The 20,970-nt window shown below is 34.5% G+C and overlaps 1 protein-coding gene across 1 annotated transcript in view; it reads left to right on the forward strand.

The window, feature by feature from the left end:
- rsh (Rap GTPase activating protein radish) overlaps positions 1-20,970 on the forward strand; it is a 92,078-nt gene that overhangs the window by 64,895 nt on the left and 6,213 nt on the right. Inside the window, exons 10-14 of the mRNA XM_013317401.1 lie at positions 6,733-6,994; positions 10,551-10,731; positions 16,742-16,886; positions 17,082-17,339; positions 17,896-18,025. Of these exons, the coding sequence (XP_013172855.1) occupies positions 6,733-6,994; positions 10,551-10,731; positions 16,742-16,886; positions 17,082-17,339; positions 17,896-18,025 (976 nt within the window). The remainder of the gene's footprint in view (positions 1-6,732; positions 6,995-10,550; positions 10,732-16,741; positions 16,887-17,081; positions 17,340-17,895; positions 18,026-20,970) is intronic.

Below are 20,970 nucleotides of genomic sequence, written 5' to 3' on the forward strand. Positions count from 1 at the left end.
AATTTCAAGCAAAATTATAATGATAAAATATTTTCCGCTTTAAGTAAATTGGTCTGTGGGACAAAAGTTTCGTAAGCCTATTAAATTGAAAACGTCTCTGATCGACTACGACAAAGAGACAGTTTTCGTATTGTTTAAATGGGTCCAAATTGTTTTTGCCTACAAACATACTTTGAAACTCGACAAAATATTTAACTGAAAATTATTAACTCAAAATTTGCTAAGCAATCACTTCAGGGGTTTTAGTCGATTAATATTAAGTTCCTTAAATTCTCATATAAAAGTATTTTTAAAGGACTTTATTTTAGTTTAAATGTTTTTTTTTACAAAATAAAACTCTAAGATAATTCCACGAAAAAATAGAAATTATGAAGTATGACTTTTATTCTAAAAACATCTGTGTTAAAGTTGACCGGGAAATTTATAGAATACCTTCTTATAGGAATCAGATTGATCCGGGAGAGAAGTTTAATCGAGTGCACGAATACTCTCTTTAACTACAAATATTATGTTCATCGGACGTCTTCGAGTCCGATCACGTATTTAATCTATACCAAATACTGACGTAGTTAAGAATTTGCACGTCCCCATATTATTAGTTATTGATTTATTTTTTTGATTAAAAAATGCTTGACCAAAGTTGATTAAACAGGCGACTTTGGCGATCTCTTATGTCGGAGGCCAAGACCCACTTTGGGTCGATGCGCCAGCGGAGTAAGTAAAGTTGACTAAGGATCTCCATACACAATGCAACGTAAATTGCCGAAACTAAAACCGTATGGTTGCGTCGCCGACGCGAATTGTGTATTCGGTCAGTAAAGGCATAGCGACTACAAGACCGAACCTCACAGATATCTGCATATTACTACTTTTCTATTCTAGAATTTCATATGTATACATCCAATGTTCTTACGGTGGATGTCAATATCATGATGACCTGCACATATCGGTACAGAAATTCAAAGATATATGTGAAGTTAACTAACCCATCATTAATCACCCCTAGCTTGGGTAACTTTGGTTTCACTTCGAATCCCTAAGTGGGGACATATGTTATAAAAGCTGATGACGAATAAGCTAATAAGCTAATACATGTTTACTTATTCTAACACAAGAACTTTAGAAAAACAATTCTCGGACTAAACATTTATTATTTAGATAAACTAAGACTAGCTATGTGTTATTGCGAGGTACACGAGACATTTTTCTCCGCCATACCTTTACGCATTATTCATGCAAAAGGTAAAACTCGACTTTGAACCTTAAATTCATCTCATTTCTCATGTACATTTTCCAGTTATGTGTAAACGATGCCAAAAGGGTCATTACGTACAATGTTACAGTTTTGTTATTATTTCTCAAGAAATTCATATGCAAAACCTTGGACTTACTTCTCACTTCTTACTAATATTATAAATGCCAATGTTAAAACGGATGGATGTATAATATAAAAGTAAGTTTGAAGGTATCTCCAGAACGGCTGAACGGATCTCAATGAAATTTGGCGTACACATAGATCATCTTGAAGAACACATAGGCTACTAATTAATTTTTTTTATTCCGCGCGAACGGAGTTGAGGGCGACGGCTAATTATTTTATAAAGTAATAACCTGAATATCTATTTTTTATTGACACACTCAGGGTCGTTTAAGGATTAGTTTACTCCCTTATGGTAGATTTCTCGTAGTATATCTATATTGAAGGAATCTGATTTTTAAATCATGAGTGCGGCTGTTTTTGAACCAAACCGACATTAAATGTTATTTAAAAAATGTTACCATGTTATTACCATGTATATTTCAATTACAGATTATCTAGGATATTCATGGAGATGGCAGTATAATAGGTCACTAATTGCGAACTCTCATCACGTAGTCAATTACTATAATTGTAACCATCACTGTAAGCGAATTTAATCTAAGCACTCGATGAAAAAATATATTTAATATAAAAAATTGTTGATTTGAATAATGATAAGATATTTTTGTTTATGTTAACTTTAATTTCCACAAATTTATAAAAATGTCTTCGAATGAAAGTGGATTTTGTGGGCAGCTAGTTCATTTATGTTTTAAATAATATTTACATACTAAGTTACCTTTTTAGTATTTTAAATAGGAAATATTTCATTGTTTGTTTGCATTGAATAGTTTCAGAAAGTACTGAACCGATTTGAAAAATTTATCCTTATGTAAACTTACAGTATCCCCGAGTGACATATCTTACTTGTATTATAAATGCGAATGTTTAAATGGGTGGATGGATGAATAGATGGATGGATGTTTGTTTGAAGATATCTCTGGAACGGTTCAGCGGATTTTGATGAAATTTGGCATACATATAGAACACAGAGGCTTTTTTTTTAAATCGCCGAGTCGCGGCCAACGACTATATATGCTATATTATTACTAGACTTATTTCATGCCTTGTGCTTTTGCTAGTTAATTTCTAAATATATGGTTTACTACATAATACAGTGAAATGCATACACTAATTCTACACACAAATAATTTCTAACTCAACATTTCAAAAGTCTAACAACACGACTTGGAAATTTTTCCGTGCACTAAAGTGTAAACTGCCTTAGGCTGGAAGCATAAATTTTGCTAATTTAGACGTGTACAGTCGAGATAAAGTTCTTAGTCGTTTTGCTTTTACAGAATTCTAACGTTTGTGTGAAATTTGCTAGTAGTGCCACTTCTTATTAAAAGAACTGTTTTTTTATTTTACGCTAAAACTATAAAGCGGATTCTTATGTCTTAATTATTTAATAATTAAACTACCATATAATAATTTTTTTCAAAGAAGAATAAAATTGTAAAGAAGTTAATTACTCTCTAGAATCTCGAAATTGAAATCCAGAATTTTTTTAATTGAATTTTAATGTTCCAAAAATAAAGGTTCACTCAACTTAGGTACAAACTCGTTAAATATATCGTGGTACTGTCTGGAAAATAAGCCAAAATGTTCCATAAAATTTAAAAATCCAACTTTAGTGTATCAAAAGCAAACATAGTAAAAGTTTACGACTACTTACAATAGTTTCATATTGCTATTACTAGATCCAGGTAATTCACCTCTAAACAAAACTTTTAATATAAAAAATTAATTTAAAAGTGGGCGATATTAAAAATGTGCTTTTAAAATTAATTTAGTGTTGAACAAAGACGTTTTAATAACTCATTCCGAGTGTTTGCCAGCGTCGCCCAGTCACTTTGTACCCATGTAGATAGTATTAGGTTTCATTCTTTAAAAAAAAAACATTTACTTACACTCCGTTTATTTGGACAATATTATAGCTGATTTCAAACTAAATTTAACAATTAAGTAAATACGCTTTTAATAAAATATTGTCTTAATTATAGATAGTGTAATGTTATTTAATATTCTTGATGAAACGGAGTACAATTTTTTTTTTACTATTACGACTTTTACAAAGAATTAAAAATATATAATCGCAGAAATTCTTAGATGTTAAGACATCAATTGATTTCGGCCTCAGATTGTAATACAGCTATCGTTTTTCAAACATATCGATGTAAACACATTGAGCACGTACAATCTCTAGGCAATCTTGTGATTTGCTTTGGCGCCCGACATCGCGTCGCCTTAACGCAAATGACATAAAGACTCCGACCACTTTAAATATTTATATTTCCTTACAGCTATGCAATATCTCGGACACATTACAAATATGTGAATTAATTTAATATGTCGAATTCTTACTCTTTTTTAAATCGTAAATATTTTTTAGGAGCGTCGGTGGCTGTGTGGTCAAGCACTTAACTTGCAATCTGCAGGTCCTGGGTTCAAATCCCATCATATACCAATGTGTTTTTCGATTTCCGATTTACATATTTTCAATTAACCGACGTGCTTACGGTGAAGGAACACATCGTGATGCAACCTGCACATATCTGAGAAGAAATTCAAAGATATGTGTGAAGTCAACCAACCCGCACTTGGCCAGCGTGGTTGACTATGACCTAATCACCCTTAACTTAGGGTAGGCTCCGAGCCCCTCGGTGGGCACGTATATAATACGATAAACCACATCCACCATTTTTTTTAATTTCGAGAATTACTATATACGATATGTTTTTATATAATAATCCGATTAGTTATTGTACTTTTATATAAAAATTCCAGACAGTTTCCAATTATAATAAGCTAGTATAAGGTGAACGTTCTGTTCGTCTCGTAGCTTTTATTAATAATTTTCATATTTTAAATTGCCAGTAAAATGTTTTGATAATAAAAATAGAATAATCATAAATAGAACATAAATCTTAATTTTCCCGTTGAAATGAGGTAAATGGATGAGGAAAAAGATATATTTTACTCTATATTTAGCGCACTCTTTTTCTGGAATCGTAGGATCTTTGTTACTTTTTAATTTGGTTTTAGAATGAAAGATGTTTGTTTTGATAATTCGATACATATTCAAGTATCATAATTTATTCAAACAATCAATAATTTAATAATCTTCTCTCAATTAAAAAAATATATTTGGACATTGTACATGATAAAAATTAATTCTATAGGTAAGACTTGATGCGTACACTGGATAGAATACCTCAAAGAGACACAACATTTGGATTTACATATGTTCAAAGCTATTGGAAATCCTGTTAAATATCCAAGTTCAAATCTGGAGCTTTAAGTTATTGAATAGATGGTGGACAAATATTATAGACCATTCTTCACTGGTCATATCGTTTGCGTAATTGAAATCTGAATTTTGCTAACATGATTTTTTTTTAGCTGGTAGATAACTTAAATATTGAGTTAAGCTCGCCATTTTATAACTTTGCGCAATTATTGTATTACATAAACTGTGTAATAAAGAAAAAAAAATAAAATGTGTCGTCATATTTTATAAATTCATATGAAAATTTATATCCCTCTCTACGGCTCATGTCCTTAGTGTTAGTTGAAACCAAAAATATTAAGTTAAAAATCAAATACGTAAAAAATTACAGCGATACATATGAATTAAAAATGAATGTAAGTGCTTTATGACATAAATGGATAAAAAATGTTATGTAGCCAAAATAGGAGAGGAAAAACTCGAATATTTTCACGAAATAATTTTAATACCTTACTCCGATTCCTAACTGATGACATCTAAAGTGCAGAGACTTGTTACAAAACGAGAACTGACTGTCTTCTTTTTGTAAAATAACACTTCTTCATTTATTCATTGTTCCCATTTCACTTAAATATCTCGCGCATTTTCGTATCTGTTAACAGACGTTAATATTTTATATGGCATTACAATTCTGAATATTAGCATAACTTTATTATATAATTTCCTCTTTTTACTTTTAAGCTTTCATTTATCATGTTTATATCAACTGAGCATTACTTACAAGTACGAGTACGTTAATATTTCAAAGCTAAAATTATTTATTAACCAAATTATATTGCATTCTATACACGTAGCCACAAATCACGCATCATTGTTTATCAGTGTGAAACAAAGACAGTTCCAAATAAGGTTGGCTTTATTCTGTCGGAGCAGATGACGACGGAAAGCCAGATAACCATCAGATAACCTGTACAAGGATGCGCAAACACAGCTAAGCTTCCCTATGTTATGAGAAATTAGGAATATAGATTTACCGGATTTTAAAACAATTTTATATATAACAATAATAGAACAAGTGTTATAAATAAAGATGCACAGAAAGTGCACAAATTTTGAACTCGAACTTAATTAAAAAATATTTGGTAACCCTAAGCTTTGTGTTGACCCCACCTTTGTTTTACTTGACTTTTTGCAACAAAATCCGTATAATCTATCTAATATTATGAATACAAAAGTTTGGAGTTTGGATTGATGTTTGTTGGAAGGTGTCTCCAAAACGGCACAGCGGATCTCGAAGATATTTAACATAGTCTGGAAGAACAAATAGGCTACTAATCAAAATTTTTTTTTAATTTCGCTTCGATGAAGTTGCGAACGAAAGCTAGTAATGCAATATAAGTGAAAACAATCAATATATTATTATCCAATGAATGATTCTAGCTTCTAACGTTGTATTGTAGTAATAATATATTGCAATTAGTAGTGTAGCTATTGACAGAGCTGAGCTGTGTCATATTACAAAGCGTCAAAGGGATACGACAGTACCAGCTTTCAATAGTATCGGAGAACCACAAGACTCTCAATATCAAGGGAAGCGTATTTATTGAAGATGTATTTTAGAGAAACAAATAATTCTGTCTCTCTCTCATTCTCTTTGAATAAACAGAGACAAAAATTATTAATACATGTGTGACGAAAATGGAATTTTACGGAAACGTTTTGTAGTTAGAATTGACAAAGTTAATAAATTCAGTTTCCAACAATCTACCTAAAGTTTTAGGATGCTGTGCTAAAAATTTTGTAGGAACTTTTTTGCATAACGACACTTCCAACATGCTAAAAATGAATACCCTTTTGGTGTTTTTGTGACGATATCTAATTAATAAAATTAACTTTCAGTATCTCTGCTAGCGTCCAAAAATCTATAAATGTTCGAATTATATTTAAGAACAATTAATTAAAATCATTATAAATGTTTTATTAGATGTTCTTGTTGTTTTAACTAAGAAAAGATTTTACGGTTTAACACGTATCTGTTGATTTATAGTATAACTTTAGGCACAGTAATCTGTGTAAATTAAATTAAAAACAAATTTATAAATTATTCAAAATTAGAACTAAAAAAATCAATTTGTTGCAGATCGCCGTAGACCATCAGGTTCCTTAGATGAGGCAGCTGAAGATAGCAGCGACAATGGAGGCAGCACGCCCAAGAAGAAGACCGCAATTGAAGAGCAATGGGAGAGATCCGGTGGATTCGAACTCACATCAGTAGAACAGGAGACATACGAAAAGTATTTCTATGGCACTGAACATTGGAACTATTTCACCAATGACGAGGATCTCGGTCCAGTTATATTATCTATCAAACAAGAAACTTTGAATTCTCGCGATCAATTCAGGTAAGTTGAAATAATTAAACGGATTATGTTAAGCTAGGCAGTAAATATAAATAGGAAATATTTGTTAAATTAAGGTTTAAAATAGACTATTGAATTTGATGGAATATCACATATCAAATAGAGGTCCGGAATTTAATCAAACGTTTGTTTAATTAATGTTTCATTTGTGATATTCAACAACACTCGCTTTGGGATATGAACATTGAAATCGTCAAATAATTCGTATGAAGTGTTTAGGTGCCGGAGTAGGTCTCCGGTACCTACACTCTTTTGTTTTAGGTCCTTTAACTCATTCACTCTCTTTTCTTATAAGTAGTGTTAGAAAGAAAATCTGACAATGTGGCGGAGTACTGGCGCAACACTAGCCTAAAATATCCCCACACTAACCATTCTGACTCTTGACTTTATAACGAAAGCGCGCCATTCGCGCCAAAGGATTCTCGCTAATAATGTCTAAAATTAGAAAAAAAGTGTGTACCTTCATGTGTGTCCCCTCCTCCTTTGATTAAAGTTAGGAAACGAAATTGCGGATGTCTATAACATAGGTCGCTTCGCTATTTAGGCGAATTCAGTTGGTCGCCCGCTCGTTTGCCAACTTATGATATTAAAAAATCAACACCTTTATTTACAACTATAAAATTGCGGAAAATACGATACCGGTCGTCGCACCCGCCATGAAAGAGAATTCAATTAGCATAATGTGACCAGCAGTAAACTTTGCCGTCACTGTATGCCGTCACTCAATGCCGTCCTCCTTCTGTCACGCCGAATGGCGGTCTTCATTTCCTTCACTAGATTTATTTGTTTGATAACGCTCAAACTTTGCTTTTATGACAATAAAAATGTTGGTGTTTCTTGTTGCTATAAAAGTAAATAAAATTAAAATACTAATAATTTGTTTGGTTCTTGGAATAAAATAATTTATTTGCAATGACACATTTTAGTACGTTTATGACAAACATTTGCAATATTCGCACATTAGCTCTGAATCGTTTACGCTTCACGAGTTTACCAAGACCATTTCGGTCCATTGGGAGTTGGCGTTTAAATCAACAAGGAACGCGCTCTAGTTATTAACAACTCTGCAAATTCCTAATGCCGTTGCCGTACTGCCTTTAGGGAAATATTTGAATGCAGGAAATTATTATCATAGTAAACATTAACGTTTGAGAACTGAAATAATAACTTGTTATTATGTTTCAGTATTTTCACGAAATCTTACTTTTTTCTAATATTATAAATGCGAATGTTTAGATGGATGGATATCTATGGATGTTTGTTTGAAGGTATCTCCAGAACGGCTGATCGGATCTCCGTGCAGTTTGACATACATATAGAACATGGTCTGGAAGAACACATGGCCTACTAATTATGTTTTTTTTTTATACCATACGGACGGAGTCGCGGTCTTCCACTATTTTACATAAATATTTTCTGTTCCACCAAATGATTCAACATTTTAATGTGTAAAAGTTTACTTCAAAGTTAATAAAAAAGCCAAGCACTGATTAGTTCTACTCCGACTCGCGAAAGCTAAATTTGAAAGGAACTCCTACGTGTTTTATTTTAATGTGCCTTATAAACCCCGACACTTGGCCTACGCGAGCGGCACATTTGGGAAAATGAATAAATAATGTCGATATTACGGACGCAAAGCTGTCGAAGACGTGACGAGAGTTGTATAGATGCAGTGTTTCAATTTAGACTTAAGTGAACTTTCGTGTAGACAAAATTAAGGATCACTGTACTATGAATATGGTACATCGAAGATATTTTGAGATGATATTTAAAAATTTTGAAAAGAACTGAAAATTCTCTGAAACAACGGAAACAATACTTAAAATTGCGCATTTTATAATTATACTTACTGATTTACTCGATGGTAAATTGCTGAAGATGTTTAAATAAGAAGAATCTATTTATAACCGGGTCATATTTGTCATTTGTACAATTTATCAATGCAATAGAGGATACTAATTTTCCTTGGTTTGAAACCAGTTGAAACCGGTATCCGGTAGTCTTTTGTCTACAAGAAAACCCTTCAACAGACTGAGGGAGAGAGAGAGAGAGAGAGAGAAAATAGAATGAAGGCTAATAAAAGCGGCAATGTTGGAAAGTACGCGATAGATTGATGAGTATTAAATTAGTCTAATTGAAATAGCATCGACTAAAGCGAGGCGAGCTTTTCATTTACATTCACTTTCAATTTAACGCCGTGTAAAAGGGTTACAGCAATTATGTAACAATCTATGTATACATCGAAAGCGGATCACAAATGAGGTCGTCACGAAATGGGCCACGGTCAAACAATTCGGCCAAGTGTGCCAAGTTTGAATCGGTCACTATAGATATCTTTTTTCTATATTAAATTAAGGTATCCAGTCCGTCAGCAATTATTTCTTTGATTGACTAACGGGTCAGAGATTAAAGTTAATTTAGAATGCTCCTTATATACTTTAAGCAGAATTAACGTTCTACTATTCAAGATCATAAGTAAATTAGCATAATTTTAATAACATTTATTATTTAATTTCTTTCTTTATTCAAATTATTGAAACCTTTTTGAGACATCATAAACGTTCATCATTTAGTTAAAAAAATTTAAGGGTAAATAAATCCAGTCAAACTCAATGCAGCGCATCTAGAAATATTAAGGAAAATGTTCAAATCACCAAACAACGAGGAAACAAAATAATCTTACTAATATTATAAATGCGAATGTTTAGATGGATAGATGTTTGTTTGAAGGTATCTCCAGAACGGTTGAACAGATCTCGATGAAATTTGGCATAGATGTAGAACATAGTTTGGAAGATCAAATAGGCTACTAATTAAGTTATTCTTTAATTCCATGCGGACCAAGTCGCTTTTCCGGTTTTGTAAATGACAAAGTTTAATTTTGATAAAAACATTCTGACATTCACAAATTAACGTCTGTCGCAAAGGCGTCAAAATTTGATTAAAAGTGAGATTTTCATTGTGTTTTAATTAAATTTGTTTTGTCGTATATTAAGGAAAGCTCGCAATAGCAACAGGTATTTGATTTAAAACAAACGAATTTCATGTTTGAGTTTAATTTCAAAATTATATTATAAAGATTCTTGTTTCATAATTTTCAGAAAGTTTAGTCGTGAAACCTTAGTTTATTTCGAACATAAGATAGTGTCATATACATTTTATACAATACCTTTCGATGGTGTAGTGTTATTTAATTTAATTATCTCGTTTTGACGCATTTTACTTTTCCTGTTAAAGATTGTAATTAAAATGCCAGTATTCCAGTTAAAATGAACCGTTTTGTGAATAAAATCGTTACATAATAAAAGCCATTACGAGTTCCTTTAGTCTTTTACATGGCCCTTCCATACAGGACCCAACGATCCTTAGTTGTATGAATATATGGCCTTATTACGTAGCACTAACGTTATAGCACTCTAACACTTCGTTTATGCTCTAAATAATATATACATCTATGAAGTACCAAAGCTAACAGGTTTACAGAATACTCTCGCACAATATAAAGGGTAATCAATCTAATAGTAACTTTTGCTTCCAGAATCTTGGTGCGTGCTATAAGTTACACGGTGCATGGCCTGATCCCGGCATCATGCGTGTTCGCGGACCGCTACAACCGCGAGGAAGTGGTGCGCTCACTGGGCAAGGAGGTCAACATCAACCCGCCACTCATGCTGGGCCAGCTGCCTGATACACCGGAGGAACTGCTCAAGCTCGATCAGGTAACGAGAGACAGTTTTGCCAAAATATTTGAAAATTATCTTTAAGGTAGTACTGATTGATTAACAACAATTATTTCTTGAACATGGAAAAATGGAACAAAGTGTTGTAATGAAACAAAATCGTGGTATAAATCTGAAGAATCTATTCATGTCTAAAAATCACGTCGTTTACGAGGCTCGTAACCGCAGATTTACGCTGATTTGATTCCAAGCCCTTGAATATTTAATTTTAATTGCGACATAATTGGCTATGTGTAAGCTTAAGACGAAAGAGTAAGTTTACCGATCCAGCGAGATTCGCCGTCTTATCTCATTAAACATTCGAAAGAAAACTTCGGGATTGGGAACTTGGAGCGAGTAAATTAGCAGAGAGACCTCTCTCCGATGCGATTGTTTTTTCAGTTCCCCAATTACGAATAAACGATGCCGCCGCTCACAGTCGTGAAACATTAATGAGTGCCGTTAGTCGCAAGGTGGGCTCACGGCCCTCTCTGCCTCCCACGAGCCCTCTCCCATCCCTCAAGCCCTCCCGCTAGCTTGCAACTAATCACGGTAATGAACTAATGACAAGTTAGATGCGAAACTACTCCCGAGAACTTTGCACTTCCCGAGAACTACGTGTAACATGTCTCAGTGAATACTTAAATTGTTGCTATTTGCTTTACGTACGCCAGTTAGTTGGATTTAGAAGCGGTTATGTTTAGTTTTGCTTTTCAATATTCTAAAGGACCTTTGGCGCATGACAAATGCAACATTAGTTATAAATATAACTTCAAATAGTCGTAGTAGGATTTCTGTGTGTTAAAATAGTGTATATATAGAAGAATAATTAATGCAGTGTTTGCATACAATGTCACAATATGAATATTCTAAATCCTTTCTGTTTAAACTTAATGTACCTAAACGTTATTCAGCGAATGGGTTTTCCATTTTTCCCGTCAACAACGCGACTTTCAATAAATGTAATATGCTCGCCCCAAAATGTTTTTCGCATATTTTGCTTTTGCAAGCAAGTTTAGCAAATCATTACGTACATCATAAGAGTTATTTTTGCAAAACATTATAATAAAACCAGGTTCGTTCGATCCGGTGGGCTGCCAATCTTCATTAGGTAACATCAGAGGTACGAATATAAGTCGGAACTTTGTTGAGAGTACGTCGCGTCCGTCCTCTGCATTTTGTATTCGTTGTTACGTTGGTTTTTATGAATACGGTGCCGGCTTACGTGTGAGAGTTAATCCGAGGAAATGGAATTGAATTAAAAAACGTTTTTAACAGACAAAGAGACTTGACAATGTTAACTTTTAAATATAAAAGCTTTTGTAACTCGTGTGCCGAATCAACATTTTTTAATACAGTACTTTAAAATGTAAAACAACTCTCCTGAATATGTTATAATATATTAAATAAATAGGAATATATTATGTTTCATACGCGGGCCATTAATTTATATAAATAGAATGCAGTTTGTATTTAATATGTAAACCTCTTCTTCATGGCTAGTATTTTTAACCATAGATTCCAACTTAAGCAACCAACGCTTCTGACCAAATAATACAAGCAAAATGACAATTTAGGGTTGTGCAAATATTTTTTACTAGGCGCTTCGACATTTTTATAGATAAGATTATTGTGTTAGTTTCTTAACTTACATTACATACATAAGTTTCAAGTTTATCTACCTTTAAAATTATAGCAAGACAAAAATTTAAATAATATTGAAGTATCATAAAAGCATGTAATATTAAAATCGCGACCATTTTCCTAGTAAACGTACACGAACTTTTGCTAAAAATTTGCTTTGTCACTCATATTTCATTCAGCGTTTTAAAGGGTCCGCACCACTGGATTTCCTTTAGCAATTTTAGTCTTTCAACGTCAACTTTCAACGCGCTTTTCTTTTTTTTTAAAACGTACGCCTACATTTTCTTATTTCTCAATTGTCACCCTCTTGACACTATCCTTGTACCTTAGATTTAAATCTAAAATCAATTATGTGGTATCTGTTTTTATAATTTTGTCTATTAATATTTTCTGACATAGATGAAGAACAGTGCCTGGAAGAACACATATGCTACCAATTAAGTTTTTTTTAAATCCGCATGGACGGAGTCGCTGGCGACAGTTAATTACAGAATGAATGTGCCGTTATTTACTTACGTTAAATTGATTTTTAGTGAGTAAACAACTAAGAATATCCAATTTCTTTAATCACGCCTGCGGTTGTGAAATAGCACACACATCCCCTTTGTTTACCTGCAGATCTATTCCTTAAAGATGTTTATCTATTTTGTACTTAATGGCGTGGGTGTAGATTACATTTTCCTTTGTCTCCGCACGTCACAATGTGAAGTATCGATACTTCAATAACACATTAAAGGGTCCAACGAAAATGGGTTAAGAAAATTTCTCAAATATTTTCACATGTTAATTCCATTTACCATTTAAGTGCTTTCCTACTTTCAACTACATCGCTGCCAAGAATTAAAGGGTTTGGACAACTTGGTTTATTAAAATTCAAATTGGCTACAACGGTAGAGGGAGACCAAAGAAAGTATGGAGTGATAGTGAGAAAGAGATTACGAAGAAAGTAAGTAAGAAGGGGGTGAAATCAGATATGACAGCTGATAGATATGTATGGAGGAGTAGTACTGCAACGACTCTCCGTAGGGATAAGGGCAGGTTATTGATGATAATGATGATGATGACGATGATGATGATGGTTTATTGCCTATATTATGTTCTATCGAATACCTGAGCGGCATTAAAATTTTCTATCTATGTATTTACAGTTTAAGAACAATTTAGAGTAAATTATTATAGAATTTAATTACTTTGCGTGAAATTACCGATTGCAAACTTTATGTAAATTTCACTCAAAGTGGATTACTTACATCGAAGCTTAACGGGGCCTTGTCTCTGTCCTCATAAACTTCCACCGAAATATAAATTAAATAAAGTATTAACTTCCAAAACCGTACTACATTTTGCTCAACTCGAAAATTCTATAATTTATACAGACAACTTTGCATTTATAATTTTTTTTCAGCCTTTGAGGAATGTTTCTACTTTAGCTTATAATTAAAAATTTATTTAACTACAAACGCGTGTTAAGTTTCATATTTTGAATGAACTTCTAATTACTTTGGCCAACATATGTCCAATAGTTTGACAGTGGAATGTTATAAAAATGACGTCATAATTCAGTATTTATACATTAAGCTAATGCACCATCAGCCTGTATAAAGTAACATTAACGTTTTAGTGCTCGCGGAGTGTTCCTAATAAAGCAATATAGAAGACATAAAAAGTAGTCCTGAACGCTGGCCTAGGAGCACTTTTATGTCTACTTTATTAGGCGGAAGGCCGTAAAATGTATTCTCATCAGACGTAACGGGGTTTTGTTTTGCAATCTACCTACTAGCTTAACAATTGTAACGCGTCTTAAGGCTCTTTGTGCACAAGTAAAGTAAAGCGTCGAAACTTATATTACAGTACAGTTGCATTCGCGCTAGTTTCGCGACACAAAGTCGAATGACCGACTCGAGTCGTCTGTTCAGTCAGTAAGCATCGACTTCATGTCAACTGTTTTTCTTTGCCATCTTAAAAATTGCAGCGGCTTATTTTCACGAAGATCTTGACAAACAGGTTCCGAGCACGGTGTAGTAACCTCTAAGACACCGTATAGCGAGGGTCACTAAGCGACTAAAATTGTCGGGTGAGCGCTATGGGGGTGTGATAAATATTTTCCCCGACCAATTTCAATGTCTGAATCCAAAGTAAATAAAATATGAACAAAAGTACATATCAACTTTCCATGAAAACGTGTTGCTTTTAAGATTTGTCTAACTTCATCATTCATGCTCGGATTAACGTATATGTACGTCCTTTTATTCGGAACATATTTTCCTATTTCTTTTGCGAATTTTCCGACATTTTGTTACTAAAATTGTAGTTTGTAAGGAAATGGTTTCAATAGCATACACTTAGGGGTTTCAGAGATCTCTGCTTAAAACATTGTCATCTTTTTTTGTCAAAGATAATACGGGGATGACGGACGTTATGTTCTATAGAGATATTTTAGTTTTACATACCAAGTCAAAGATTACAACTATGAATAACATATTTTTTAACATATAACTATGTAAAGATGGAATGGTGAAGTGTATTTGCAGTGTAAAAAAGGGAAAATTTCCTCTTTCTGTGCATCCCCTACTCTATCGATTAAAGGTAAGCAACGCATCTGCAAATGCGGTCTAAATGCAACGGTTAAATCGCTATTTTGAATTCAAGATGCCGCTTGATCGTTTGCCTCCTTTTGTTATAGAAATATATATCATTCTAAGGGTATCATAAGTCTAAATATAGCCTATGCGTGTTTGTATATTTTACAAATGTGACAGCAAGATAATTTACTTCCCCCAGCTGAAATGTATTATACCTTGGCTCAAATAGATTTGACTTCTAAGTGGATTGTCGTGTCACGGTTATTCTCTTTACGGAAAATGTATATTAGCTTTTCAGCTCGAAAATTGAAATGTCAACAGTAAATTGATACAGCGTTCATTACTTCGCTCTGTTTCGTATTTAATAAAATGAATATAGGTTATAAATTGGGATTGGAATGGAAGGGGATTATATATATTTTTTCGGTCAGGCCCAATTTGTCCGGCGGCGCTTAATAATAATGGATCGGATTCATATTTGAAAATTATTTTTAGATTGACCGCTTGGATTAGATTATTTGTATTTAATAGTTTATTATTCATTGTGAATAACACTACTAAACCATAGATATCATCACAGGTTCAACGGATGGATGGATGTTTGTTTGAAGGTATCTCAAGAACCGCCGAACAGATCACGCTGAAGTTTGGCATAGGTGTAGAATATAGGCTGAAAAAACACATAGGGTACTCATTAAGCTACTTTTTGTAATTCCGCGGACGGAGTCCCGGGCGTCAGCTAGTAATATTATAAATGCGAAAGTTTAGATGGATGGACCAATGTTTGTTTGAAGGTATCTCCGGAACGGGTAAACGGATTTTGATGAAATTTTGCACACTTGTAGAACATAATAATATATAAATATTTTCCTTAATACATTACCAGTTACCATAACAATATAATCGGCTAAGTGCATACATTATATGACAATTTATCGGAGACAAGGCATTGCGCCATGAGACCTGATATCGGAAGATAATATACGACCGAAGCTCCTTAGCTCGCAGTAGAACGTAGTGATGTACCTTTGTTCAAATAATTTTCCCACAAAACATATTAGGTAAGCATTACCGAATTTAAACAAAGTATTCAAAACCGACAACGACTCTGATTAAATTAAAACAGTTGTAATTCCATCATTATATTTAAGGCTCTCAGGTTAATTGTTACAATGGGAGGCAGCTAACTTCTAGAATTTAATAAAATAGTAAAATGATCGCTGTCTTTAGATATTTGTAGTAAGTTACACGGTTAGAGATACGTTACCACTTTTTGCGCATGAGACGCCAATATACATTTAGCTTCCACATTGATTTTGCTAACGTGATATCGAAATCTATCTGCGCACATCACTAAAGTGTTATGAGGCTGTAACATGTTACAGATTGATTGACGAAGCGATACGAAAATAGATTGCTTCCTAATAAATTAGTTCGCCAGCTATTATTATATGGAACGTGGAGTATTACAACACCAACGCTGTTTACACAAATAGATGTCGGTATTATTAGACATTTCAATATGCCAATAATATTTTTGTTAAAATAAACAAAACACACACGTCTCATATTCTACTAAGATTACCGTTAGCAAATTTATAAATAACTGCTACACAAAACCTCGTTAAATTTTCAAAAATTTAGATTGGATTAACAAAAGATAAATCTACTCTAAACGTGAACTGAGCCTTAAACGATTCTGGTTGTGGTAGTTTATATCAGAAAACGATAAGGAAATGTATCTACATGTCGTATGCTTTATTTATATATATTATTTCCTTTAGGTCTTCATTAAATCGGAGCTAAAAGTAGGTGTGATCTATGTGAAAGAAAACCAGTACACAGAGGAAGAAATATTGGACAATAATGAGAACTCTCCGATGTTTGAGGAATTCCTTCAAGTAATGGGAGAAAAAGTACGCTTAAAAGGTAAGCCTTTTTAAAAATGTTTAAAGTTCTCTTAAACATTTCTTTAAAGTTAATCATGTGATTACAATGTTTTCTCACGCTTGTCAAGCTATGGCGTGTTCAAAAATAACTTTTCAAAAACACGTTCTTGTTAATTGAAATCGTCGAAGATAGGATTTTTGGACAGACTCTATACCAGGAATATTTCGCTTTCAGGTTTCGACAAATACAAAGGTGGTCTGGACACGGTACATGACTTGACTGGTCTGTACTCGGTGTACACCAACTGGCGCGGCATTGAGATCATGTTCCACGTATCCACGCTGCTGCCTTACGAGCGTCACGACCCTCAAAAGCTTCAGAGAAAACGGCACATCGGGAACGATATTGTATGCGTCGTGTTCCTAGAGGCGGACAATACTGCCTTTTCCCCGGCTTGCATCAAAAGTCACTTCCTACACACTTTTATATTAGGTTAGTATTTTTAGACATTACTAGCTGTCGCCCGCGACTCCGTCCGCGCGGGATTAAAAATAGATGTTGGCCGATTCTCAGACCTACTCTATATGCTCACAAAATTTCATGAGAATCGGTCAAGCCGTTTCGGATGAGTATGGGAACGAAATTTGTAACACGAGAATTTTGTATATAAGATTAATTAGAATCCTTTGGCACGAATAACGTGCTTTCGTTACAAAGTCGAGTGTCAGAATGAATAGTGAGGGGACATAATCGTCGACATTTTAGTAAGGATAGTGTTGCTTCAATACACTGGCACATTTTCGGATTTTCTTCCTAACAATATAAACGTACGATGATAACAGATTGAATATGTATATTTTAGAATTGTATCGTTATTGTTGAGTGCATTAGTAGTCGATTATTATGCTCTCAGTTTCTCCGTGTACCTCAGATGATTAACCCTTCATGTAAATTGCCGTTGTTGAAATAACCCTTAATAAACACAAAAGACTATAGAGGAAGGAAGTGTGAAATGTGTCTTGAATGGCTTTTCATTTTTTTCCTTCAGTGAGGGTATCGGCAAAGATCAAGAGGCGGCCGACGCGGTATGAAGTGTCGGTTGTTACGCGGGATGAGGTCGGCGCCTACAAGCCCTATTTGTGGGAGCAGAGTGTGTTTGACAAGGGCCCTATGTTCAGGTTCGTTTAACGCAATTAAATATGATAGCACTTAATACTACGTGGTAATTATATTTTTATTTGAGTTATAAGGTTATTTTTGTGGTTGGAATAAATGTTTGATTCTATTTAATTATAATACTGAAATGGTATCAAAAATGTTTATCCTGCAACAATTAAAAGTGAAGTGATCGAACGTCAAACGTGACAAGAAAGCTCAGGTCACATAAAATATTTATTTTTAAAGTCGTTTAAATTCCTAACGGTTCAGACTTGCGTTTTGGGTTACATCAAAATATTTTGCTTATGTGTGCATGCGGTTTTTTTTTTATTGTCGTTCCAACCATCGTGCCTGCTCTGGTTTAAAAATCTCTGATCCGCGTGTGATATTTTCAAGACGCGGTTGCTAAGGCCGCCATCGATTGTCTTAGCGACGGCATGCGTCGCTAGGTCTCGGCCACTGCAGCGTCCAATCGCAGGACCTTCTCATGACGCACCGACGTAACGACGCATGCGTCTTGCCACGAAAACAAGCAGCCGTCATATTTTGACAGTCTTTTTTATATGTTCAGTGTTCACTTTATTTATTTTGGTTACTTTATTGTGTTTTTAATTTGTTTTAAGTTATTCTTTTTGTGATTATTTTTAACTTTAGTGAATGCAGGCCGTGACCCAATCTTGTGATGGCACGTCGAACGCGATCCATACATGTACACAGTGCAATAAATCATTTAAATCTTTGAAAGGCCTCAACATACACACTTCAAAAACACATAGGAAATGCATTAGCCAAAATAGTACACCATTAGACATCCATCCCATAACTCCGAGTGCGCCTACTTCAACCAACAATACAACTCCATTCCATACATACCTTAGCCATTTAAAAAATACTACACCCATAGTTAGAAGGATCCCCCGAGGAGCTCGAATAACCGTTGCTACACACTTGTCACAATTAATCCAGAAATGTTACACACAGAATTGTACTCAGGATTGGCACAACCTATTTTTATTTTCATATAATACACTGCATATAATAAAAACCAACGATCCAAATTTATCATTGACACAAAAAATTAAAAATAACTGTACTGAAAGCTCCTCGCCTTCGCCCCCACCCCTAATAAAACATCATGCCCCCCGCAACCTCAACAAACTCATTGAAAACAAAATCTGCGACGGTGATCTCAAAGGTGCCGCTCGCCTATTGTTCTCCAACGACGTGCTATCACCAGATACCCCAGACACCCTTCAGGCCTTGCGGACAAAACATCCTCCAGCTCCGGTAAACCCATATTTTCTCGACCCACCAACAGCAGTGCAAAATTGCCTTCAAATTCAAAATAAAGACGTTACGGATGCCATTTTATCTTTTAAACCAGGTTCGGCTGCAGGTTTGGATGGAATCTCACCCCAACATTTGAAAGACTTAACATCGCATTCCGTGGGTGATGCAGGCGAGCAACTTGTAAATTCGATCACTAAATTAATCAACTTTATGTATTCCGGTAATGTCAACCCAGAATTTGTTCCCATTCTTTTCGGCGCGAACCTTATTGCCCTCACCAAAAAGGACGGAGGGGTGAGACCAATTGCTGTTGGATCAACACTACGACGTCTGGCCTCCAAAATTGCTGTTAAACATATTTTACCAAAATTAAATTCGGAATTCGAACCCGTACAGTTAGGCTTCGGTGTAAAAGGAGGATGTGAGGCAGCCGTTCATGCCTTGCGCTCTTTCCTAACTTACGGGCGGCCCGACGTGTTGCTCAAAATTGATGTCAAAAATGCTTTCAATTCGGTAAATAGGGATACCCTGCTGACGGAAATAAAAAAGCATATACCGGAAATATACAATTATCTTCTTCTCAGTTACGCCGACCCAACAAAGTTGATATATCGCTCTAATGAACTGTCCTCGGAAGTAGGTTGTCAACAGGGTGATCCCCTTGGGCCTGCAATTTTTAGTCTGGCTATAAATCCGATAATCAAAAATTTAAATTCTAAATTCAACGTTTGGTATTTGGACGACGGAAGCCTAGGAGGTGATGTGGATTCTGTGCTTTCGGACCTTTTTGTAATTAAAACTAAATTTGAAGCCATTGGTTTGGAGCTTAATTTTAGCAAGTGTGAACTTTTTCTAAATAACTGCGACTTAAATTTAAATGACGTTAAACAAAAATTTAATATTTTGGCTCCAAATATTAAAATAGTTAACAGTAATTCCCTTTACCTTTTAGGTTCGCCAATTTTTGATGAATCTATTTCGGAATATATTAATAATTCAATTACTAAATTTCAAAATTCTGCAAACCGTCTACATGAAATTAGTCCACATTATGCTCTTTGCGTCTTAAAATTCTGTCTTTTGGTTCCAAAATTTACGTATGTGCTCCGTTGCTGTTCCTTTTGGAAATCCGCAGATCTTTTATCAAATGTAGACGACTTAATCAAAATTAACTTAGAATCTATTCTTAATATACAGCTGAACGAGCAATCTTGGACCCAAGCATCCCTACCCATCCGTTATGGTGGTTTAGGGATCCGCAAAATTTCTAGTGTTGCTTTACCAGCCTTCCTATCTTCTGTCCATAGTTCAGCTAATCTCATAGGAAAAATTTTAAGGGCATTCCCTTCAAACTTTGAGATTGCTGGCTTGGAAGAAGCTAGAAATGCTTTCTTAATTGCATGCCCAGGCCAAAATTTACCAGTTTCTCCAAATTTACAGAGGAGCTGGGATGATATCTTTTGCAAATTAACCTACGAAAATCTTTTAAATTATAGTATAGGTTCGGCGCGTGCTAGGCTTTTGGCTGTGGGTACGCATGAGGCTGGTTACTGGCTTCACGCGTACCCTTCGCCACATACAGGAACATTTCTGGAACCTGACACGCTCCGAATCGCAACCTGTCTTCGGCTTGGTGTTCCGGTCTGCGCTCCTCATAGGTGTCCCTGTGGCAGTG

Source organism: Papilio xuthus, unplaced genomic scaffold, assembly GCF_000836235.2.
Source record: "Papilio xuthus unplaced genomic scaffold, Pxut_1.1 DF826938.1, whole genome shotgun sequence".
NCBI classification, from domain to species: Eukaryota; Metazoa; Arthropoda; class Insecta; order Lepidoptera; family Papilionidae; genus Papilio; species Papilio xuthus.